General features: G+C 38.3%; 1 protein-coding gene across 3 annotated transcripts; it reads left to right on the top strand.

Moving 5' to 3' along the window:
• The first annotated feature begins 9,042 nt into the window (after positions 1–9,042).
• Positions 9,043–21,462, top strand: LOC108669437 (chitooligosaccharidolytic beta-N-acetylglucosaminidase). 3 transcript variants are annotated; one of them, XM_047880971.1, is made up of 8 exons: positions 9,043–9,216; positions 13,947–14,539; positions 15,310–15,487; positions 16,093–16,863; positions 18,495–18,641; positions 19,533–19,692; positions 20,320–20,681; positions 20,807–21,462. In XM_047880971.1, exons 2-8 carry the CDS (start codon positions 14,421–14,423, stop codon positions 20,984–20,986), a joined length of 1,917 nt encoding a protein of 638 aa, XP_047736927.1. In that variant the 5' UTR covers positions 9,043–9,216; positions 13,947–14,420; the 3' UTR covers positions 20,987–21,462. The 3 variants fall into 3 exon arrangements, with proteins under 3 accessions (XP_047736927.1, XP_047736928.1, XP_018012255.1); XM_047880972.1 differs by having other exon boundaries at positions 14,059–14,539; XM_018156766.2 differs by lacking the exon at positions 9,043–9,216 and adding an exon at positions 11,275–11,334.
• The last annotated feature ends 1,259 nt before the right edge of the window (positions 21,463–22,721 follow it).

Genomic DNA, 22,721 nt, shown 5'->3' on the forward strand with positions numbered 1-22,721 from the left:
ACGCAATACCGTAAATAACTGATAAATACATGAAACATTATATCAATATGACTAAAAAAATAGCATCTCAAATTGATATCACTGCGATCATTTAAATTAAGGTTGTATGGAATTTAAAGCAATTGGCAACATTCAAATACTACATAGATATAGGTATTTCTTCAAATGTAGGGAATTAAAACACTTACCTAACATATGACGCCATGCGATCTACCTGCCTATGCTTAGAATATTTTTTTGTAATTCGAAGATATCGTATTTACGTCATTTGATGTTTTCTCCGCGCTAAAAGATAAAAGCTAACTAAAGTCTAAAGCTACTGTCGATGTTAATTCTAAATTTTGTAGCGTTTTTTAAATATCATATAAAATTAATCCTTCGAAGTTCAGCAACGAAAATATTTTAACGTGTTGTCGAAAGATCACTTGTTTGCTTAAATTGCAAGTTTATCAAGAATTTAAAAAGAAAGAAATTAGCAAAAAATTTCACCATATCTAATGAGAGAAAACGTTTCGAGATCCAGCTCCACCGTCAGTTCAAGAACCTAAAACACACGTACAAACAATAAGTAAACCAAAATTCACATTGAGGATATTCTTCTAGACGAAAGGGAGCCAGTGTATGCATTGTACCTCGATTTTGCCAAAGCATTTGACAGTGATCCGCATGAGCGGCGATTGCGTAAAGTGAAGTCTTTGGGAATAGAGGGAAATGTGCTCCAATGGATCAGAGACTTTCTATAGTTGGTAGACGACAACGTGTCAGTGTTAACGGAACCGTGTCAGACTGGGCATCAGTGCGCAGTGGCGTGCCACAAGGAAGCGTTCTTGGGACTATTTTGTTCGTTGCCTTTATAAACGATCAGCCAGAAGCAGTGTCCAGCGTGTGCTCCATGTATGCCGACCACACAAAACTTAATAATTCAGAGAAGAATGCGTCAAATAAAGCGAAATTGCAAGATGATCTTGGCAGTTTAGATAACTGGGCTGATTCGCGGCAGCTGCGGTTTAATACTGACAAGTGTACAGTACTTCACCTCTGGAAGAACAATGAACAGCAAGATTACAGTGTGGGGGCTACGTGCCCGACCACATTCAATAATTATTTGACTCCTATCAGTGGAAAGTGATGCTAAGGCAACTTGTTTTATTCACTATATTCAGATGGAAACTTTAGGTTCGGCCGGACAAAATTGGTCGGGTAAAAAAACATCAGCAATTGATAATGTGAATTTATTTGTTAAGCTCACGTCATTTGCTCGATGTGATGATCCCGGAAGAATTGGAGTGCCAGGCCAGCGGTGAAGGTCGACGTGATACACGTGGTTGTGTGGTGAGTGGAGATACGTGTGATGGCGTGGTGAGACGTCGTGGACGTGACGTCGTCGTGGAGACGTTGCACAGGCAGAGATGATTGAGCGTTGCCGAGACACGAGAAGACGTTACCGGAAACAAGTGGTGAAGTTGCGCAGGCACGTGATGGTGAGTTTATACGAGCACGAGATGACGTCGTTGAAGACACGTGATATTACCGACGTTGCCCTTACGCGGGCACGTAATTATGTTTTGGAGGCACGTTGAGATGTTACCGGAGGCACGTGGAGATAGTAGCGGGCCAGCCTTGGCCGCGCTATTAGTTTTCTTCAGCCGCCGCACCAAAGTGTGCGTAGGTAGTTTTCGCTGGAAGCAGCGGATTGCTAGTAAGCAGCCTACCTTTGCCTGACCTACCACACTTTGAAATGTCCATAAATATCGGTATTTAATGTCTATATATTGTCTGCAGTCGTAAACCTATACGCAATCAGTTAATAGTCCTATGTTGTGGGTGCAATTTCTCTATGAAATGTATATATACCTTGTGGCCCTTGAAATTACTCTGATTTATTCTAATTAATCCTCGTACGTTAGGGCACGCTTGCAGAGACCCAGTAACTTTGATGTATGGAGCGTAGTTCTCCCGCTACATGATGTTACCGGAGGCACGTGAAGATGTTACCGGAGGCACGTGGAGATGTTACCGGAGGCACGTGTAGATGTTACCGGAGGCACGTGGAGATGTTACCGGAGGCACGTGGAGATGTTGCCGGAGGCACGTGGAGATGTTGCCGGAGGCACGTGGAGATGTTGCCGGAGGCACGTGGAGATGTTGCCGGATGCACGTGGAGATGTTACCGGAGGCACGTGGAGATGTTACCGGAGGCACGTGGAGATGTTACCGGAGGCACGTGGAGATGTTACCGGAGGCACGTGAAGATGTTACCGGATGCACGTGGAGATGTTACCGGAGGCACGTGAAGATGTTAGCGGAGGCACGTGGAGATGTTGCCGGATGCACTTGGAGATGTTACCGGAGGCACGTGGAGATGTTACCGGAGGCACGTGGAGATGTTACCGGAGGCACGTGAAGATGTTACCGGAAGCACTTTATCTTGAGTTTACACGTTGCAGGGGCAGGGATATTCGCCGTTGTAGGGACACTGCGAAGTACGGCTCAATAACCACATATCGTTCCGGTGCAGCGCCTGAGCCATGAACTGCAGACAGCAGTTAATTTATTCATTGGGATCGCCTTCTAAATCGACCCCGGCACCCTTGGCATTGGTTCCTTGCAGAGTGACCATGACTTTGAAATTTATTTTGTTACCTTTTATATATTCGTTGCTATAGATGAACGTTTTCCGCTGATTATTTCCCATGAATAACTAACAAGAAAATATAATTTGACGAGCACACAGAGTTCAGAGCAGCAAGAGTTGTTAACGACTTATGACGTTTGTATTTGGTAGCTATAGCCTCGTTTTTGCGAGCGTATAACTCGTTAATTTAAAGAGCTACCTGCATTTGTGTCTGCTATTAATAAAACAATAATGATGGCTCAACAACTAAACGTTTTTTTAGGTTTTAAAGTCTAATTTTTAAAATTATTTAATGATTGTATTCATTTTAAGATTGTCGAACTGATGATGGAGCTGGACTCCGATGCGTTTCCATTATCGATATGGCGAATTTGTTTAGCGTTTTCTTTGCTTTTAAATTCCTTCTAAACGGCATAGCATCGTGCAGATCCTGCTCTTCGCGAACAGCATCTGGCGACACTCGGAGCTCAAGGAACACTGGGTTGACTTGGTTGCCATCAGACTCGTGTCAGTCAACCAGATCGTCAACCCTTTGGCTTATATCATCTGCCGCGTTTATTAATCAAATTATTATTTGATTAATAAAATAATACTTAATTATAATACTACTAATAGTAATTATTATTTTCCAGTAAATATTTTATTTTTCATGGTAAAATAATTTGCCAGGACATCGATTGTCGGCAAACAGCCCATGACGCGGGGGACTAGAGACTACGATGACAACCAAGTGCCTCGAGGCGCTCAACGAAGGCCGGCATAAAGCCAGCCGACGAGGAAGACAAGTCCTGTAACCTACCGCGTGATCGGCCACGCAAATGATGGAAATTACAAACAGGACGTCATTTGGGACACAAAGCCCGAGGTGACCGAAAGAAAGGACTCCACTCTCGGGTACCAGCAGCCCTCTCGGCCGTTCGACGCCGAAGAGGTATACGGAAGTGAAGTGTTTCGCCCACTGGCTCAAGCGGATAACTTGAAACTCAATTCTGACATTTATCTTCCAGTGAAACGATTGTCTGATGCCAAGGAAGAAAGAAAAATTGGCTTCGGGAACCTGCTCCTTCATCCACTTGGCCGGGTTATGACCAATCGATCTTTTCAAAAGTTTAAACTGAATTCAGGTTAGTGCTTTAGCAGATGACTCGGATGAGTTAAGAGCGTCAACTCCGAGTGCACGTTATGAACTATTCTAGTTACTATTTTTAGTGGAACACATATTTTATTTTAAATTCATTCCTGCTCTAATTGAAGCTCAGCCATATGATACAATTATTATTATATTCTTCCCAGTAATTCTCCAAGCACAGTTTTGAAAACTCGATAACTTACTTATATTTCCAGACCTTCATGATCCCTGCAAACGAACCCAGTCCCTGGACGGTTCTCCTGGGCAACTCCTGCTGGTGGTGCCCATAGAGACGCGCTGCTGCAGCACCAGCTCTGTGATGCAGCTGACCCCTGACCCCACCACATCTGCACCATCTTTCTCGCGATGTAATCACTCTGGCCAACTCGTGGTGTCGAACGACGGCACCGTTATTTGCGTCCAAAAAGAAAACGATGATAAAAGTGCTCTGCAATTCACTGACCGAGACATTTTCTATATTGATGATCCCGGAAAGATATGTGACACTAAAAATTTGCACAAGAATGATGCTTGCGAGGTAGCTGCTCAATTGGCGCATGATTGAGATCATGCGAAAATTGACGAATCTATCCTACCGACATTTGGTCCTTCATCACACAAGGATCCTGATCATCCCGAACTTGTCTAATCATCCAGACGAATGTCCTGTAAATAGTGAACACAAATATACCGCGGATGATTACCGGTGAGATACTGTAGAAGTTAATATTCAACCTGAAAATCAACACTAAAATAAGAGAGAAACATTGTCGAGGAACAACAAATTTCACCCTTATTGCGTGGTGTTAGCTGTTCAGTCTTAAATTTGACTCATAAACAATGAGACTGACTTAAATTTGACCAATGAAGACTCATAATGCAATAAAGCCTTTATCTTATGGGATCAGCCATAATGAGATACCATCAAGCATGGACCAATAGGCACTTTTTTCGGCCATTATCACACAATTCAATATTTTGAACCTCTGTGGCTCAAAAATAATGAGTTGCCTTTTTTAACGTTCTTTACCTCCAGTAATATTGGAGCATCATTAAGTCTCAATCTCTGAATACTTACTACTTGGTAGACGCTAGCGCCCCTGCAGAACACTAGCGATTAGAGGCATTACCTTGTTTGTTGATACGAGTACAATGTAATTCCTACCGGAATTTATTACAACAATTATCGCCAAAATGTATTACTATCGAGTCCGTAATTTTCTGTAGCGTGTCATACTTTACTCGAAATGTTTACATGTTATTTGGTTCCAGTTTAAATTGAGGAATAACATTTTTATTCTTAACTAGAGACAATTTTTTACTCAACAAGCCACCCATTTGAGGCCGGGACTGCAATTATATTGAATAAAGCCAATGCATTTGTAATTTTACAATAACCTTAGTTTGGTAAGTGACATGTACAATGTAGTTATTAAATTACGTTTTTTTTGTTAAGTTCCATTTGGCAATTTTTTAATTCCATGTATCGTGTTTATTGAACGCAGAGAAATATGTTTGACTAATTAGAAAATTATTTTTACGTGTTTGTCTGCAAATTTTGCTCTTTTTAATATTTTCTGATCTTGTTTGGTTAAGAACATGTTTCTTACCTTATAAGTAAGTTGTATGTACGTGTGGTGCCAAAAAGCCATTGACAGTTTTCAGTTTGTATCAAAGTGAGCACTTCGATTTATAAAGCTTCCGGTCTGCGCGGATCAGGTCTGATGAAACCAACATTTCTCTTTAGTCTTGTCTCTATTAATCAAAGCTTCATGTTAAAATACTATTTAGTACTAGTATAAATCTTGTCAAGCGAACAGTCATATATGAGGCCTGTCTTGCCACTCTTGTTACTTGAAAACCTTATGATGTTTATTAATTTGAAATGCTCTCCCGCGCATCGAATTTAAGCGAGCAAATTTAACTTTAATCAAGCATATACGTACTTTATTGTTCAATGTGAGCCTAATATTTTACAAGAGCTTTAAATGTTCTGAAATGCTTTATCGCATTAAATTGAAGCCAGCAAACTTTGCTACATGAATCAAATATTCTTTATTACTCAGTGGGAGCATATTAATTGTAAACGAGCTTTAAATGTCGATAATATATTTGCAGTAAGTTATTAACTAATGAGCGTTTACTATTGAATCATGATCGACGTATTTCGACTAAGATGAAAGCTAAGGTGTTATTCTTTCTATGCGTTGAACATATCTCGTATAATGAATATCATCTTGTGAAACGTGAATAATTTCATTTAAAGCTCCTTTTTTGTTCTTGGAAAACTGATTTGTTACTAATTTTATTACCTATCCTTTGTAAAATTTTGTCACCAATCAAACGAAAAGTTTTTGACAAATTTTGTGTCGTCGTGGAAAACGAACTGGAGTTGATTTGAGGCAAGTTAAATTTTTTACAGTATTTTTTTATTTTCAACGACTTTCTCTAAATTTGTGTTGATTAGTTGAAAACTTTGAATGCATTCATTTACGTACGTACAAAACTGCACAAAAATCTTGCAACCGCTCTTACAAACTGATCATAAACTTAATGTAGATGCCCTAGTTTACCAACAAACTGAGAAAGTTTATTTGTCTTGGGCAATCCATAAGTTCAGAATCTCATTATGTTCGCTGTATTATGAAACTTGCCGTCAACTCTTGTAACGTTTTCAAAACTAATATCAATCTTCGTAAGTACGAAACTCAATGTTTTTAATCGTGTAATATACGATTAGCTTAAACTTCTCGAGAATTTGTCTATACAGGCTAATAAAATGTGTTCAATATATCTTAAACATATGCGCAACGTTTCACGATCGTATTTGATTTGGCCATGGCTCCATATATTCGCATTAACTTCATTACAACTGTGACACTTGCAGTAACTTTGTTACTTTATTATGTTGTTACGGTGACCACAAGCTGTACGATCATCGTGAAATTGAATGCTACATCTTCGAATAAATTAAATTTGTTCGATAAGCGATAGCAATTGTTGACGAAGTAAGTGTGCCATCAATTTTCCCTGGTCAATTTGTACGCACGTTATTTAACGTACAATGTATATTGTCATACGTAATGTGCAAAATTGAAACGATTGCTAAATCAATATAGTTTTTTGTGAAATAAGGTATGAACAACTTCGTAAATGTCTTTGACTTGCATGCCATCAATGCCAAACTTGATTGTCATTCAGCATATTAATCCTTAATTTAAGAACCTCCTAGTCATTTACTTTTATACGTGTCGTGTTTTTCGCTAGCAGGGTGCTTAAAATAGACTATATTGTTTCTTTTGAAATTCTACGTGAATTTTTTCTAAAATAAGACTCCATCTGATATTAATCTTAAATATTAAATATTATATTTGAGTATAGTTATACAAAAATGTCGCCGTTTTCGCATGCGATTTTGGTAATCATTTCTTTGTTTAGTGAAATGACAATTATCGACTAAGCATACAAATCACACCTCAAAACTGTACTCTTCCGAAATCAGCTTCAAACCATTTTAACATAAACTCTGAGCTGCACTTTGTCTGAAATTCCAAAAAATCTTGCCTTGAATGAGGATTCAAAGATTTCGATTGTTTACTAACGAGCTCATCTGACTTAGCTGCTGATACCATATAAAAGCAATGTTACCGCTAAGAATTTATCTGTGTCAGTATCTTTTCGTTTAGATGTACTCAATCCTCGATGTTGATCCGCTGATATATGTTGCCTTTCTGTATGAAATTGAAAACTTTACAACACATACTTGAACGAAGTTTTTTTTTTTCTTATATCCTATGCGGTCCTCAGCTTTTTTATTGTTGGTTCACTAATTAATTGAATGAAATCGTGAAATTGCAAGAATCCGCGTTCATTTTTATTTTCTTTTAGGACTTGATTTGCGGAGATTTGGCGCTGGAAAGTATTACGCTCAGCTTCCATTTTCTGCGAAACTATTTGCGGGAAACGCAGCCGTGCACCACCAATTTTGTGCACCAATAAGCCCTGAATCGAACGCCTTGGATCTCTCCGGACATCCACCAATCAGCCGTGAACCACTCGGCTTTGTCTCCTCCGGCCTCGCATAGAACCTGCCGTGCACCACCAGGCCGCGGATCGAATCTGACTTCCGGGCATCGTTAAATTACGTAATTTTACGTTTACCGCATCTGAGGTTAGGTTTCAGATAGCATAGTTCTGTTCCAAAATTCATCGTCCTTCGACAAGTGGCCGTTCGACCGAGGGCTGGTTCGACCCATAGCCTAGATACGGACGGCTTGAAGTGTTGAAGGCTACGTTCTGGAAGGCATGGAATCATGATGGTCCATTACATCCAGGGCAGTGGTGGTCTTCGGTAGGCGATCCCTATTTGCGTGATCGGATCTTTGCCGAGAATTTGATCATTCTGGTTGCAAATTCTCAAGATGATGGATAACTATCACTAATTTCCGTTAGATCTCTCACTCTAAGGAGAATTTCACTAGAGAGACTAGAGAATCTGATAAATGGAATAAATGGCCAGAATGACGATCGAAGATTGTTAGCAAAAAATATTATTTTCGGCTATAATCATCAAGAAACATCTTATAAAGGCTTGACTTCTCAACCAGCTCAAAATCGTATACTTTCATTCGGTTTATTCTTTATGATAATATTTTCTTTTGATGGATTGGATGGCACATAAATGTCACTGAGTAACTAGTGGATATCTCGTGTATAAACCTGCAGACTTTGTAAGCTAAGTCCACTGGGTCACTGCCTATACTGTCAGGCTGACGTTATGCATTTTTGCATCTGCATTATTGTGTGCGAATGATTGGGTCTGATATGTTGAAAAAATCAAACTGGTAAATTTTGTAAGTTTTCAGTTGGACTGCCTGCATCCATCTTCATTAATCATGCCCCAATTAATTCATAGTGCATCGAATTAGGTAACTATTTTATCCCATGAAAGTATTCAAGTCTATCCTGATCCTTGCCATGAGCAATATTCCAAATTCAGAGAACACAACATTGCATCGTGGCACACGTCTACTTGATCACACGCTGATAAAATCTCACCCTATTTTTATGCATGTTATAAGAGCTACAGGCACGGTGCAGCAAATCTAAGCTGTGTTGGCAGCGAAGGTATTGGGAAAATTTCCCAACCTGGCTTCTGAAGCCCTACGACAAAGAAGCAGTGCTGGCTCGGTTATAAAAAAAACCGAACCGCAGCTCTAGTCCCCACCATTTGATTAAACTCTTTACTCTCGCATGCTTAAAAGTTACTGCTGATTTTGCTCCATAGTTTTCATATTATTTCCATTCCCATAACTTTGATTTTTGTTCTACCTAACCGTTAATGAATTACCTCCTTATTTTGGGGTGCTTGCGTGTTTTCACTCCTTTTTGAACGCTGTGGCTCGCCCGTCAAACCTGAATGCAAGGTTCCCGCAATGGATTCCAAATTAAGGTAAATTTTCTTCACAAAAAAATATTTCGATATGCGTTTCGTAATCTGTTCTATTAATCACTCTTACACTTTTGGAAAGTTTAATGGTATTATTGCAGATTAACTACATCCAAAAAAAAGGGTGTTTTTTTTTAATTATATGTTTTTTGGGGTGTAGATTACGAATCTGAAATCCATTTTTGGCGGTCGGCATCGGAAAACCGATTTTTTGCAATAATACCGAGTAACGTAAGTTACGTAACCCCCATGTTAGTAAGTCGCGAAAAAAATCGGTTTTCCGATGCCGACCGCCAAAAATGGATTTCAGATTCGTAATCTACACCCCAAAAAACATATAATTAAAAAAAAACACCCTTTTTTGGATGTAGTTAATCTGCAATAATACCAGTTTAATTTCGGTTAGCGGGTCACTCTTCAACATTTAACTTTTGCTCCTTAAATCTAACTTAATTGTCAGAGTGTCGCAAGTATGTAACTAGGGTGACTTAAAATTCGGAATTGTGGCGACTCGATCTTAAATTCTTTATCTATCACGGTTTTAAAACACTTTAAGTGTAGCCGTGTCTAAATACTGTGTTTTATACATACTTCTTCATTTGTCCACTTTCTGAGGACTTTGTTCTTCACCACTCGCCTCACGTCCGGATCGACCGGCAGCAGGTTTATACATACTTGCTATCCCGCAAGTATATCTCGCCTGTGAATCTGCACCATTGTGTATGTGCACTTATTTCTGGTTAAATAACGTGAGCCTTCAGCCAGGTTCTTCTTGAGTTTGTAATATTCGAGATTATTAAATGCTTAACCAATGTTCGCTCGTCAGTGCGGACGTAAGTTCATTTCTCACTCACGCCCACGGTACCTTCATCTTCAATCGGCCTCCGTTCAATTCCTGGACTTATATTATCTGTCTGCTTAAAACGCAAGCTCACAAGGAATTTAAAAGCAAAGAAAACGCCGAGCAAATTCACCATATCGATATTGAAAACGTTTCGGAGTCCAGCTCCATTATCAGTTTGACAATCTAAAAAAATAAATACAATCAGTTTATAGTTCTAAATTCTAAGTCAGACATTAAAACCAAAAAAGACATAAAACACAAAACAACCTTAAATCGAAAACCAGTACTCGCGGAACACAGTCATTGGAGACACGGAAAGGATAAAACCTAAGAAAATAAACTAAAACACATATGGGCAGAGTGGCCCAGTGGTTGAATTCAGAGTACCAAGATTGGAGCAGAGAGGTGCAGGTTCGATCCCAGCTCTGTGCGCCAGTTTCTGGTCAGAATCGACAATTGGAGGTCGGGCGGTTAAGCAGAGAAAATTTGAAACGGTGAGTTGCGAGTTCAAGCCCGCAACAAGCTGTGGATGTTCTGCAATGTCGAGAATCGGCGACAGCCGACAAGGCTACGGCCTAATAAACGCTAAAACCGCTATATTATTATATTATGAAACATAAAAGCCTAGCGATTCACTATTTCAGGGGGATAGGAACTGAACGCATTATTGATACACCGTTTTCGTTTGAACATATGTATAGACTCCAAAATCCTCAAATCCGAACTGCCAGAGGTGGAACCGAGTAGCTTGAGAAAATATTAATTAACATATTAGATCTGAATGCGCATGTTTTCACCGGAAAACTAGTTTATGATGAAACAAGTTTTTCGACCGCTTTGTCAATTGTAAATGCAATATAAATTATTTTATTATATTAATCCACGCTCGATACACTGCTCATTTTTCTATACTTTGTTAATAAGAAGTCGTCACTTTATAACGCTATCGGGTGTTATCTAAATTTCATCGCACCCCCGGGACTGAACATATCCACGTCATTGAGATGTCAAGTGTTTCGCCACGCGTTGTTGTTGGTCTTATTTGATAAAATACCTTATAGAAGCTGTCCGATCTGACATTATAACTAACAGTATAATGCTGTGAGATAATGCCGGTTGGGCAGCAATAAATGCTTTCACATAGATAAGAAATTGAGATAAGAAAACAAACTTGTCCGGAAATTTTGTCACTTTCGGCGTACATGTAGTCAGTGTGAGGTTGCTGTGAGCAAGTCATGACAAGTATTGGGCAAGCTCCTGTCTTGTTCACATTTGTCGTGAGTACTGAGACCTTTATATTATTTCAAAATTATTTGAAATAAAAGATGGTGAATTTGAAATGGGATTTTCATCCGTTTGTTTGTTTTGTCATGAACTCGTATTTTAGTGCCTGTAGCAGGATACAACAATGCGACTGGGGATTTTTCATCCCAACGTCTGCATATAGAAAAACTTGGGCATGTGTGATCAAATGAAGTTAATCAGATTTCAGTAAATAATTGAAAAGAACCTGAATTTTTCATATGGCCTTTTTACGTAGAAGTTTCATTAGTTTTATTTGGGGTGAATGCAAAGTGCAGGTGTCCCTCGGTAAAGTTCGATCCCCATATACTAAGATTTTGTTTTGTATCAAGTTACCGGGTTCCTTTTATAATGAAATGATCTGTATTCGGTCCGATAACTGTAAAAATCAACTTTTAAAATCATTTAAAACTTCTTTATTACATTTGATGGCTCGAATTTTTAATTTACAAATGACGATTTCATTTAAATCAAGGCAATAACTGCTAATACATCTAACTCGCCTCACAGTTGAAATGCAGTCATTTTCAAACACTAAAGCCCCCACATTTAAAATCTGGCGGTAATTCGAAAGTACTCGTAGATTTTCCTCATTATTCCTCGCCAATCGAAATGAATAATTGTCAAATTTAATCCTTGATTTCTAATGCTATATTTAAGAATTGCTAAACTCATTCGTACTCCGTACATAATATTTACAGTTCATTGTGAACAAAGCAATAAAAGCAGCTGGTGGATGTTTGTTATCAGACACATTTTATCGCGATAGCGGTTTTTAAGCAATTTTTACGGTAAAATAATATTTTTTTTATAGATTACATTGAATAAATTTGATTCGAGCTTCCCTATATTTTCTTCATTTTGCGTTTCAATTTCCACCCGCATCGTTTTTATTAAAAATAAATCGTTACTGAAACCTGCCTGCGTATTTGTTCTAACATTTTACATTTTTAATTCAATACACAACATTTATTGTTTAAAATACCAACGCGCAGTACCAAACATTCATTGATATATACTTCATATTCGTTTGACAGCGACTTCTTATCGTGACATGTCATATTCGTTTGACAGAGACTTTATCATGCCATGTAACCCTTAACTGTCAGCTATCGATCAGCAAAGGTTTAATTTCTTGACAAGCTTGAGCCTATAGATTTCTACGCGTCAAAACAACAAGAGCAATTCTTTGTATTCGAGTCTATAAATACGAGAAAATTATCAAACTCAAAAGAAATTCATTTACTGACTCCTAATTTTTCGAACAAAAAATATCCTATGTGCATGACATGGATAATCTATTTTTTGTGTTATAATCCAAAAATATTATTAGTCCACCACTTTCATACGTTGAAAAATTAGCAGCATATATAGTCAGTCATACACATCTTTCAGGACAGCACACGCTTTCGGAATATTTTAATACTTGTGTCTTAAATACTATATTTTTAGTACACGAATTTATGGAATGGAGATAATATAGATTTTTAAAATAAAAGGCTTCAATTTTGAGTGTAGACTATTAGAGTTTCGAATAAACGGGACCATGCATTCCTGTTCTATTCTAAGCCACTTAGATTCACGCTGTCGGCACTAAATATCTACTAACAAAATTTAATGGTGTCCTTAAACGGCGATATCGAATTCATAAACAGCGCGTTTTCTTTAAAATAATGTGGGCATGGAATTGTTTCATGTTTAAAAAGAATTGATTAAGCGCATCTGGTGAGCTATTACAGACCAAAGTAAAAATAGGTCACTTATTCGCCGGTAAATTGCTCTTATCTTTTCACCTCTTGATGCATATTAAGCCGCAATCCATACTGATATGTTCTTATAATTTATTAATATTTATTTTTTTTTGCAAAAAGACATGAAAATTCCACTTCTGACTATTTACAAATTGACGAGAATAGTGGAGAGGAAGTTGTGCGCTCTGTACGTAGCAATCGTCATCATGTTAGCTCCGATCTCGAGATAAGATAGCGCCATTTGTGTTACCCAAGTCGTGGATTATCGCGCATTATTCGGGAGCACATTTTTTCTAATAACGTACTATTTATTTGGGACTTGTGCGTTTCGGGTGAAATTATATATTCAAAGGAGGGTATCTACTCTTGGAGGGTAAAATACTCTAAATACTATTATATTAAATAGTTTAAATTATTTGGCTACTTTTCGAAATTAGCAATAATTATTTATCTTCTTTAGCTTAAATATTTATTAATTCCATTGCTTTGCATTTCAACTTCCCACAGGACGTTAATAAAATTCTTTAAACCGCTTAACAGTTATTTTTTGGCTTTTATAATCTTTGTACAGAATTTAGAGCATTATCTGCTAATGATGAATATAATAATGCGCTCGGATGTCGGCTCTTAACAATAGATCAATTATCCATACAACATGAACACATTTTATATCCATTCGTCTCTGCTGGGTAGACTTAGATAATAATAGGAACGTCAAGTCTTTTTATCAAATTATTCCGTTGTAGATTTGTGCAAAAGTTGTCAGTTACTTATTGAACATCACATGCACCTTTTACAGACCGACCTGCGACAACTCATCTTCAATACTTTTACAGAGATCATCGTACAGAGACCATCGTACAGAGACCATCGTACAGAGATCATCGTACAGAGATCATCGTACAGAGACCATCGCGCAAAAATCATCGTACAGATACCATCGTGCAGAGATCATCGTACAGAGACCATCGTACAGAGATCATCGTACAGAGACCATCGCGCAAAAATCATCGTACAGATACCATCGTGCAGAGACCATCGTACAGAGACCATCGTGCAGAGATCATCGTACAGAGACCATCGTACAGAGATCATCGTACAGAGATCATCGTACAGAGACCATCGTCCAGAGATAATCGTACAGAGCCCATCGTACAGAGATCATCGTACAGAGACCATCGTACATAGACTGTCTTACAGAGACCATCGTACAGAGATCATCGTCCAGAGATCATCGTACAGAGACCAACCATCGTACATAGACTGTCTTACAGAGACCATCGTCCAGAGATCATCGTACAGAGACCATCATGGCCATGTCGGAGAACACGAAGCCCGGACTCTTCGTAGGACTGTTGGTCGTGGTCTGTGTAGTGATCACCGTGTCGATTATTGTGACCAGAGATCCTGTACCCCAGCCCGAGCCCCTGTAAGTTGCGGTGGCAAGACACTTCATCATACAATACATTTTATCATTATTGCAATTCATCTTACAATATATTTTATCTCTATAGCACTTAATCATTACTATGACATTCCATCATTAAGCAATTCACTACGAATTTTCATCATTGCATAAAGTACATTTTGCAAATTCAAGACTATGTAGGTTACGTTAGGTGTTACCGTGTTAAATTGGTTAAGGATGAAATGATGAAACTCCCAATGATGAAATGTCTGTTATGCTGAGGTGCCAGGTAACTCTTAGTAGCGTGCCAGCTTTTCTAAGGGATATGTTATGTGCTCAAAGGTCATATACTAGAGTCCGAGCCCTTATGATTAGTATTGTAATTTGCTAAGTCTGTTGTTCAATCATATTTATATTCTATACGCCATGCTCAAAATAACTGAATTTTTATAAGTTTCTACGCGATAAAACCAAGCATCATAGTTAAAAGTAAGCAACGGAAATTAGCCCAGCTGTTTTCACCAATGCTTGTTGGGATCATGGTTGGCAGATGGCCTAACAAACGGCCTATAACAAAAAGGCCGAAAAAGGCCTATAACTCAATATATACCAGTATATTTGTAAGTTTCGGCTTAAAAATTCCATTTATTTTATAAGGAAGTAACCCTATCTTAAATTTTAGCTGGTCATGGCAATTAAAAAAACTAAATCGCGGAATTAGTCCGAAAAAACACCATCTGGCAACCTTGGTTGGGGGTAAGAGTAATAACCCTGTAAATGTTTTCCAACAGCTTCAGTCAGCCATACGAGTACGTGTGTCAAGATGTTACAGGCTCCGGTCCTCGGTGTGTCAAAGTCGTCCGAACCGACGACAGCAACGGCACCTCTCTGAACGTCTGCAAGCTCACGTGCGGTGAACGCAGGCTCATTTGGCCGTATCCTGTCTCTGTTGAAGGCATGGGAACCGAGGTGATTTTCTTACTCATGATGCAATACATAAAAAATTAGATCAGTACTCACTGCAGTGAGTGACAGAGAGCGCATTTTCTCGTCGAGACGGACGGACGGACATGACGAGCACAATAGCACCTTTTTCCCATAAATAAGAAAATGCGCTAGAAAGAGACGGTGTACTGACTATGAAGTACCAAACTATTTTTTAATAGTTTTTGAAACAGTATTTATTATATTTTATTTTATAATAACTGTTGAAAGTTTTCAACATCAACCGAAATTAATATCAAGAAAGTTATAGAGGTTACAGATATTTTTTGCGATATTTATTTTACGAAGAAGTATAAGTACCTCCGATCCAGATTAATATATGTTTGGAACACCTTTTTTTCTCATTTAAAAAATCATCCTCCAGATTAATATATGCATGGAAAACCTTTTTTTCTCATTTAAAAAAATCATCCTATATCGGAAAAACCTGTTCACTTTAAAAGTTGGATTAGTGCACCATGAAATAATTTTGTGGCCGTCATTTCAAGTAAAATTATCTAACCAGTTAATCAGCCGTTTATAGCTTCGAGTGTAAAGCTGAGGCAAATAACTAAATTTTATCGTTTCAGATGTCGCGGTTTATCCCGATCAATGTTATGTACGGTGACATCAGTTCCCATTCTACACAAATCCAAGATTTCATTAAAGAGAACTGGGAGGCATTCAAGGGTAACTTGGAAATGATTCATCCTGACTATGTCACCAATGGAGTTGGTGAATGGACTACCTCAGACACCTATAATAAATTCAAGGTATACGTAAATTTCATCATCAAAACGGGAGTATCAACCATCAGTCGAACCACTATCGAATCCTACAGCCTCAATATTTCATCAACCGCTGAACGCTCGACAGTCACCATAGAAGCCATCACTTACTTCGGAGCACGCCACGGCCTGGAGACGTTCTCCCAACTTCTAAACTATGATGCCGAAAACAACTGCCTTCAAATGATCAACTCTCTTGGGAGGATTTACGACGAACCTTTCTTTAGACACAGGGGTTTGTCGTTGGACACATCGCGTAATTACATCCCAGTCAAATCTATAAAGAAGACCATCGACGCAATGGCAGCTAACAAACTCAACTATTTTCACTGGCACATCACTGACACTCACTCTTTCCCGTTCAAGATGGAATCATGGCCTCAAATGCACGAGTATGGAGCTTATTCGCCTCGACAAGTATACTCGCATAAAGACGTTTCAGAAATTGTAAGGTATGGCAACGTACGGGGAGTTAAGGTGTACCCAGAACTTGATTCTCCAGCACACATTGGCAACGGATGGCAGTGGGGACCGACTCAAGAACTGGGCACTCTTGCTGTGTGCGTGAATCAGGTTAGAACTGCATGAGAACTAATTTTATTCGAGAGAAATGTGATTTGATTATTTAAGTTTATGAGAAATTTGTTCAGCTTGCGCTGCTAGATTTTCACTGCTTCTCCATTTCTATTTAGATGCCGAAGCTCAGTTAATTGCTATTATATTCAATAGCCGGCACTCCCGAACATAATTCTTTTACAAAGGACTATGTGCTCTAGCTGCCAGCTGAAATTTATGAAACATCAGGTAAAATATAAGGTAAGCAATAAAACAATAAAACAGTTGACAACATCAAGCCAATACTATTAAGTATGCCATGGAAATTGCAGCAATATAGTTTCTTAGTGAATAAAATTGAACTTCAATTCTGACAACTATCATGCCATAGTCCATTCCCACAACGTAACTGGGAGTTGTGAATTTTTTTTCTATAGAACAGCTTCTTGCCAATAGTAACGCTTACATATACATATGTATGTGCTATTTAGCTTCCAGTTCCGGTATTTCTGATTTGCGCATGTTAGAATCATTGTATATTTTTAAACAGTGGCCTAGTTTGAATTTAGCTTTTAGCTCTTACCCGCTTGAAATTGTAAATAGGTAGGTTTTACAGCTTAGGTTTTTCGTTGTATTCTTGACTGTACTAATCACTGATTTATCTGTGTTCTAGAATTTTCGAACTGTCGATGGAGCTGGACTCCGATACCGTTTTCTTTAAAGATACTATGAATTTTTGTGGAGTTGTCTTTGCTTTTAAGTTTTTAGTGAATTTGCGATTCAAGCAAACGAGTGATATTATTACTCATATGTATGTGGCGTTGTAACTAAACAATAATTATTATAATATTGCAGGTATGAAGAGAAAAAATAACCAATATAACATATTTACAGTCAAATAGTTTTATCTTGACTAAGTGTGCCTCGAGTATACCTGGTTGCTCCGTAATAAATTTATTAAATTGTGACACTATGACCAATTTTAATTATTGGCTTATTCAAAAGGCTACTGCAACGAGCTATTTTGTTGTTAGGGGAATATTTTGTGTTAATTTAAATCAACTGTGTTTGCGATGCTTGCTAAATTAATACACTGTTCCACGTCATTTTTTGTATGGTAGCGGTTTTTGTCAACTCGTCTTACTTGTTTCTTTATTATGCCTTCTATCGGAATAGAAATTTATTTCAGCTAAAATTAAATTGCAGATCGTGGCTTATTAAACGTTCTATGTGAACTTTATATTTTTCATAACTTAGGATTGAGTACTGACTACGTACTTTCGAAATTAATTGGGTTAATGGTTTTGCATGAATTACGACGTTTAATTACGTATCATTTTAAATTTGAATTCGAATGATTGTTTGATGAATACTTTTTCATACGAAAAATATAAAATAATTAAAAGCAAGAAAACTATGAATTTCATCATATTTTCAACATTAATTAACTTTTTTGCCTGCTTATCCTTATAATAGTGAATTTTGAGCTGACCATAAAGCGGGCCTCTGACATGTTTCCATTTAAGGTATGGTGAATTTTTGTAACATTTTTCTCGAATTCGTTATAGATTTAGAACTTCAGCGATGAATTGACGTAAATTCCGGAGTCTTATTAATAATAAGTATTAAAATTATTGTTTCATGGCCAGGAACCGTGGCAGTCGTACTGCGTGGAGCCGCCGTGTGGTCAGCTCAACATAGCAAACCCCCGCATATACGACGTCCTGGCCAGCGTCTACAAGGAACTCGCCGACGCCTTCAGCCCAGTGCAGTACTTCCACTTCGGCGGCGATGAGGTGACTCTTGAAACATACTGTTTATGTCTTGAAAATATTATAAAATACTATGTAAAATATAATATAAAAACAAAATAAAATATAATGCCGTTAAGTTCGGCGTTGCTCGGAATTAATATTGGTCTGAACCCCTTTGTTCCGAATCGCTGGACAACGTTTTAAACTCACTTATACGCAGTGTTATTTAAGTAATAAACAAGTCAAAACCCAGTTGCAACTACCAGTTTGATTTACTTAGGAGGAAATATACCAATTTAATGTACTTAAATTTGATGTACTTAAGTTTGATGTACTATGAGAAATTTTATTCGAGGATAAAATTGGAACTAAATTGACGTTACAACTGAAAAATAATCGAAAGTGAATCAATAGCGCTCCCTCTCCCAGTCTCCAACGTCTCATGATTCCATCATTAAAAATACAATCACAAAAATAAGCTAAATTCTATGTCAGACGCAGTCTATGCCTCAAATCGATGAGGTATTATGTGCGTGCAAAAAGCACAGCAATTCAGTTCTTTAGTTCACTAACATAAACAAACTTTTTGAATTATTAGATATACAAGAGATATCAAAGTCGTCTTTTGAAAATAGTAGGAGAAATTCGGTCGAATGATAGCTCTGTAAGAAATAGCAAGGCAGATTCCATTGAAAATTATGACATCGTAAAATAATAAATATTTTGACGATTCTATCGCGCCAAAACTTTGAAAGAGATTATAATGTAAATATTTTTTAATGGATCCAGAGAAGTTTCCATGGGTGCAATGAATTGGAACTTAATATTTTTGCATATTTTATTTTGCTCAACTAAGTATTTAACGGTATTTTAAAAATAATGCTTCAAAAGGTTATATGCCTGCAACAACAGAAGTTATTTGAATTTACTTAGGTTTCGATCGACTGCTGGAACTCGAGTGCCGAGATACGTGACTGGATGTCTGCAAAGTACGACAACGTCACGAAAGATAGCTACTTTGACGAGTGGGCTAACTTCCACAGTCGCTCAATGGAAATTTTCGAAAACGTTACCGGCATCACCGATGTCAAAGGTGAGTCAAAGATGTGGGATAAAAAAGGAGTTACTGGTGTCAAGGGTAGGGTAAAGGGGGTGGGGCAAAAAGGGGAGTACTGGCGTCAAAGTTGGTTCAAGGGTGAGGAAAAAATGGAGTTACTGGCGTCAAAGATGGGTCATGGAGGTGAGCGATATATCATGGATTTCACATGGTGAATCATGCAATATCACAGTCGTCCATGCAAATAGCTGCATGGACAAGCCCATATCGTGATTGATATTTGTTCTGAAGCAAATCTCTGTAAAATAATCTTTACTGATGGAGTAGAATTTAATTAAAAACTCAAAGCTTATCGTGTAATTCAGCGTAAGATTATGTTTTACAAAACAAGCATACCTAAAATCTGAGAGTTGATCGAAATCAAAGATAAAGTTTGACTTGAGACTAATAGTTATTTTGGGATTCTAGTCTTCACATGTACTTTTGTATATTTTCCATTCAAGTTAATTTCATGCTTTGATGTGATTGGCTTCGGGTGAGTTAATTGATTAAACAAGTACTCAGCTTACTTCAGATTTATTGTTTTTTACTGATGCGATATCAACAAGTAGCAGATGAATTAGTTTTTGAATTCATTTTCGATCTTACGTCAAACTTGCACAGGAATTTTGTGGACATCATCACTTACGGAGGCCGGCATGGCAGCCAAATACCTCGACCCTGAAAAGTTCATCATACAAATCTGGACGTACCAGAACAACAACGACAGCCTAGGAGATGTGGAGGACATCGCATCTAAAGGCTTCGAGTTGATCATCACTAATGCTGACGCGTGGTATCTGGACTGCGGAGTAGGAGCTTGGGTTGGGAATGGCTTCAATTGGTGTTCTCCGTACAAACCTTGGCAAACAGTGTACGACAACAATCCTCTTCTCATGGTTTCCCCTGAGTACCGTGATAAAATTATCGGAGGTGAAGCTGCCTTATGGACGGAACAGGCTGACGCTCAAACTTTAGACTCAAAGGTAAGTTTTCTGTGCCTCGAAGTTTGTATCGAACCTTGGTCTATTCATTACAACTCGTGTAATTTATTGCAATATTTTTTCTAAATTGTTAATATTTTCTTACGATGAATTACTACAACCCTCAGCTGTGGCCAAGAGGTGCTGCCCTAGCAGAGCGCTTATGGTCAAATCCTAATGGCACGTGGGCTGACGCAGAGCTCAGGATGATTCTGCACCGTCAACGCCTAGTGGAGCGGGGAATTGCTGCTGAGAGGTTACAGCCTCAGTGGTGCTTTGAGAACGAAGGATTGTGCTATATACTTTGATCCCGATTACATTTCACTCAACTTTATGCCAAAATTGGATAGCGTCATGCAAAATTTTCTATAACCGGTCAGCTTTTCCTCGTATTTATTATCAGATTACTGTAAAACTTGGTATAAGATTTCGGCTTCAGTATTGTATCGAAAGAAGACCTGACGCAACACCACCTAGACAAAGTTGCGTCAACATTAGCCGTAGGCAAATACCGAGCTCAACCCGTGCTAAGGTTTTGCAGCTTAACAAGGCAGTGATTATTATACGTTGTGTATTTAATTTCATAGTTAGGTGTTGCGAATTGACGTGCTTGGTTAGTAGCGAAACTGTTTTATTCTGTGCTCTGATTTATTTTTAGATTTCTTTCAAATTTAAAATGAATGTTTTAAGAATATTTTTATTCCAGTATACTGTCAAGAATATTAGTGACTAATTCACTTATTTATTGTTATTTGCCCCTCAGGGGGGTCTTCTGACGCGTGTCTGTGCTCGTCAGAAGTCCTATGGGATTTCGCGTTCCTAGGGGGATTGTTCCTGAGCGCCCCACCGCTGAGCTCGCGGTGTCTGACCGCTGGTCTCAGTTGTGGGGTTAAGTTATTATGTAGGTAGGATTCCTTACATTTCCCTTCTCTGTCTATTCGTCTCTTTGAGATGCTAACGCTGCTTCTTTCGAGCCAGCTTCAGCGGGCTGGACAGCTGAGACCTTCCGCCCCTTGTGGGTGATGAATAATTGAGACCTTCCACCTCTATGGTGATGTTCATCTTGACTTTCGGTGCGAGATAGCTAAATAGCTGAAGAGCTAGTAAACATTTGGCCACTAAACTAACTAACTAACTTATTGTTATTTGTTACGAACATTAGTTTTGGAGCCAAGTTTTTGCCTGCACACTCAGGTTTAAGGAGAGAACGAGAAAGGAGAATTCCCTGTGTTGGTGCTACCTATCCATCGATAAGGCGTACAACAGTCGTATTATTTAAATACATCCCGTAAATTTACAATGTATCCAAATGCAGCTCTGAACGATAAAAATATTTTGTTCCTCTGAGATGTGTTCCTATTTCTGGATTTATTAAAATTCCGATTTTGCTGTTTTAGGTAAGGTGGATTTTTATGATGGACTGTGGTGAATCATATTACAACTGTTACGGCATACTGGCGCCGCTCCGTAACATAATTGAGACGGGTAATAGTATAAGATTTAAATTTAATTTGATTTTAAACTGCAAACGATTAACATAGTGTGAACAGTATTTTCTTCATGCGAACAGTATTTTCTTCTTACTTACAGTAACATAGCCACGAATGACAATTTGAATTTTCATTCGTAGAATGACAATTGCAAACGAATTGACCTTGCATCAAGACTTAATCTAGGCTTAAAACAGCTTTACTTGTCTTCACTAAAAGGAAAGGCACGCCGTTCTCACGGTTGATGTCCGCAGATCGGAGCAGCAACATAGCAGCTGTAAAGGCCGGTCCACACGCTCAGTTTTCACAACGATTTGTCTGCGCAGTTTTAAGTTGGAATGAAATCGTTGCAATTTTTAGAGCGTCCACACGGTACCGACTTATTTGAGTAGTTTGCTCAGTTTTGCGCGATCTCGCCATGGAGACGTCTCGGACAAATTTTACGGCGGGTCTCCCCAAATTCGGTGAGCATAGAATATGTATCTCCCAAAGTAATGAACGTAGCTCGATAAAACTTGGTACACATATTCATTAGGACTTAACGGTGATGTTT

This window comes from Hyalella azteca, unplaced genomic scaffold, assembly GCF_000764305.2.
Source record: "Hyalella azteca isolate HAZT.00-mixed unplaced genomic scaffold, Hazt_2.0.2 contig6706, whole genome shotgun sequence".
NCBI classification, from domain to species: Eukaryota; Metazoa; Arthropoda; class Malacostraca; order Amphipoda; family Hyalellidae; genus Hyalella; species Hyalella azteca.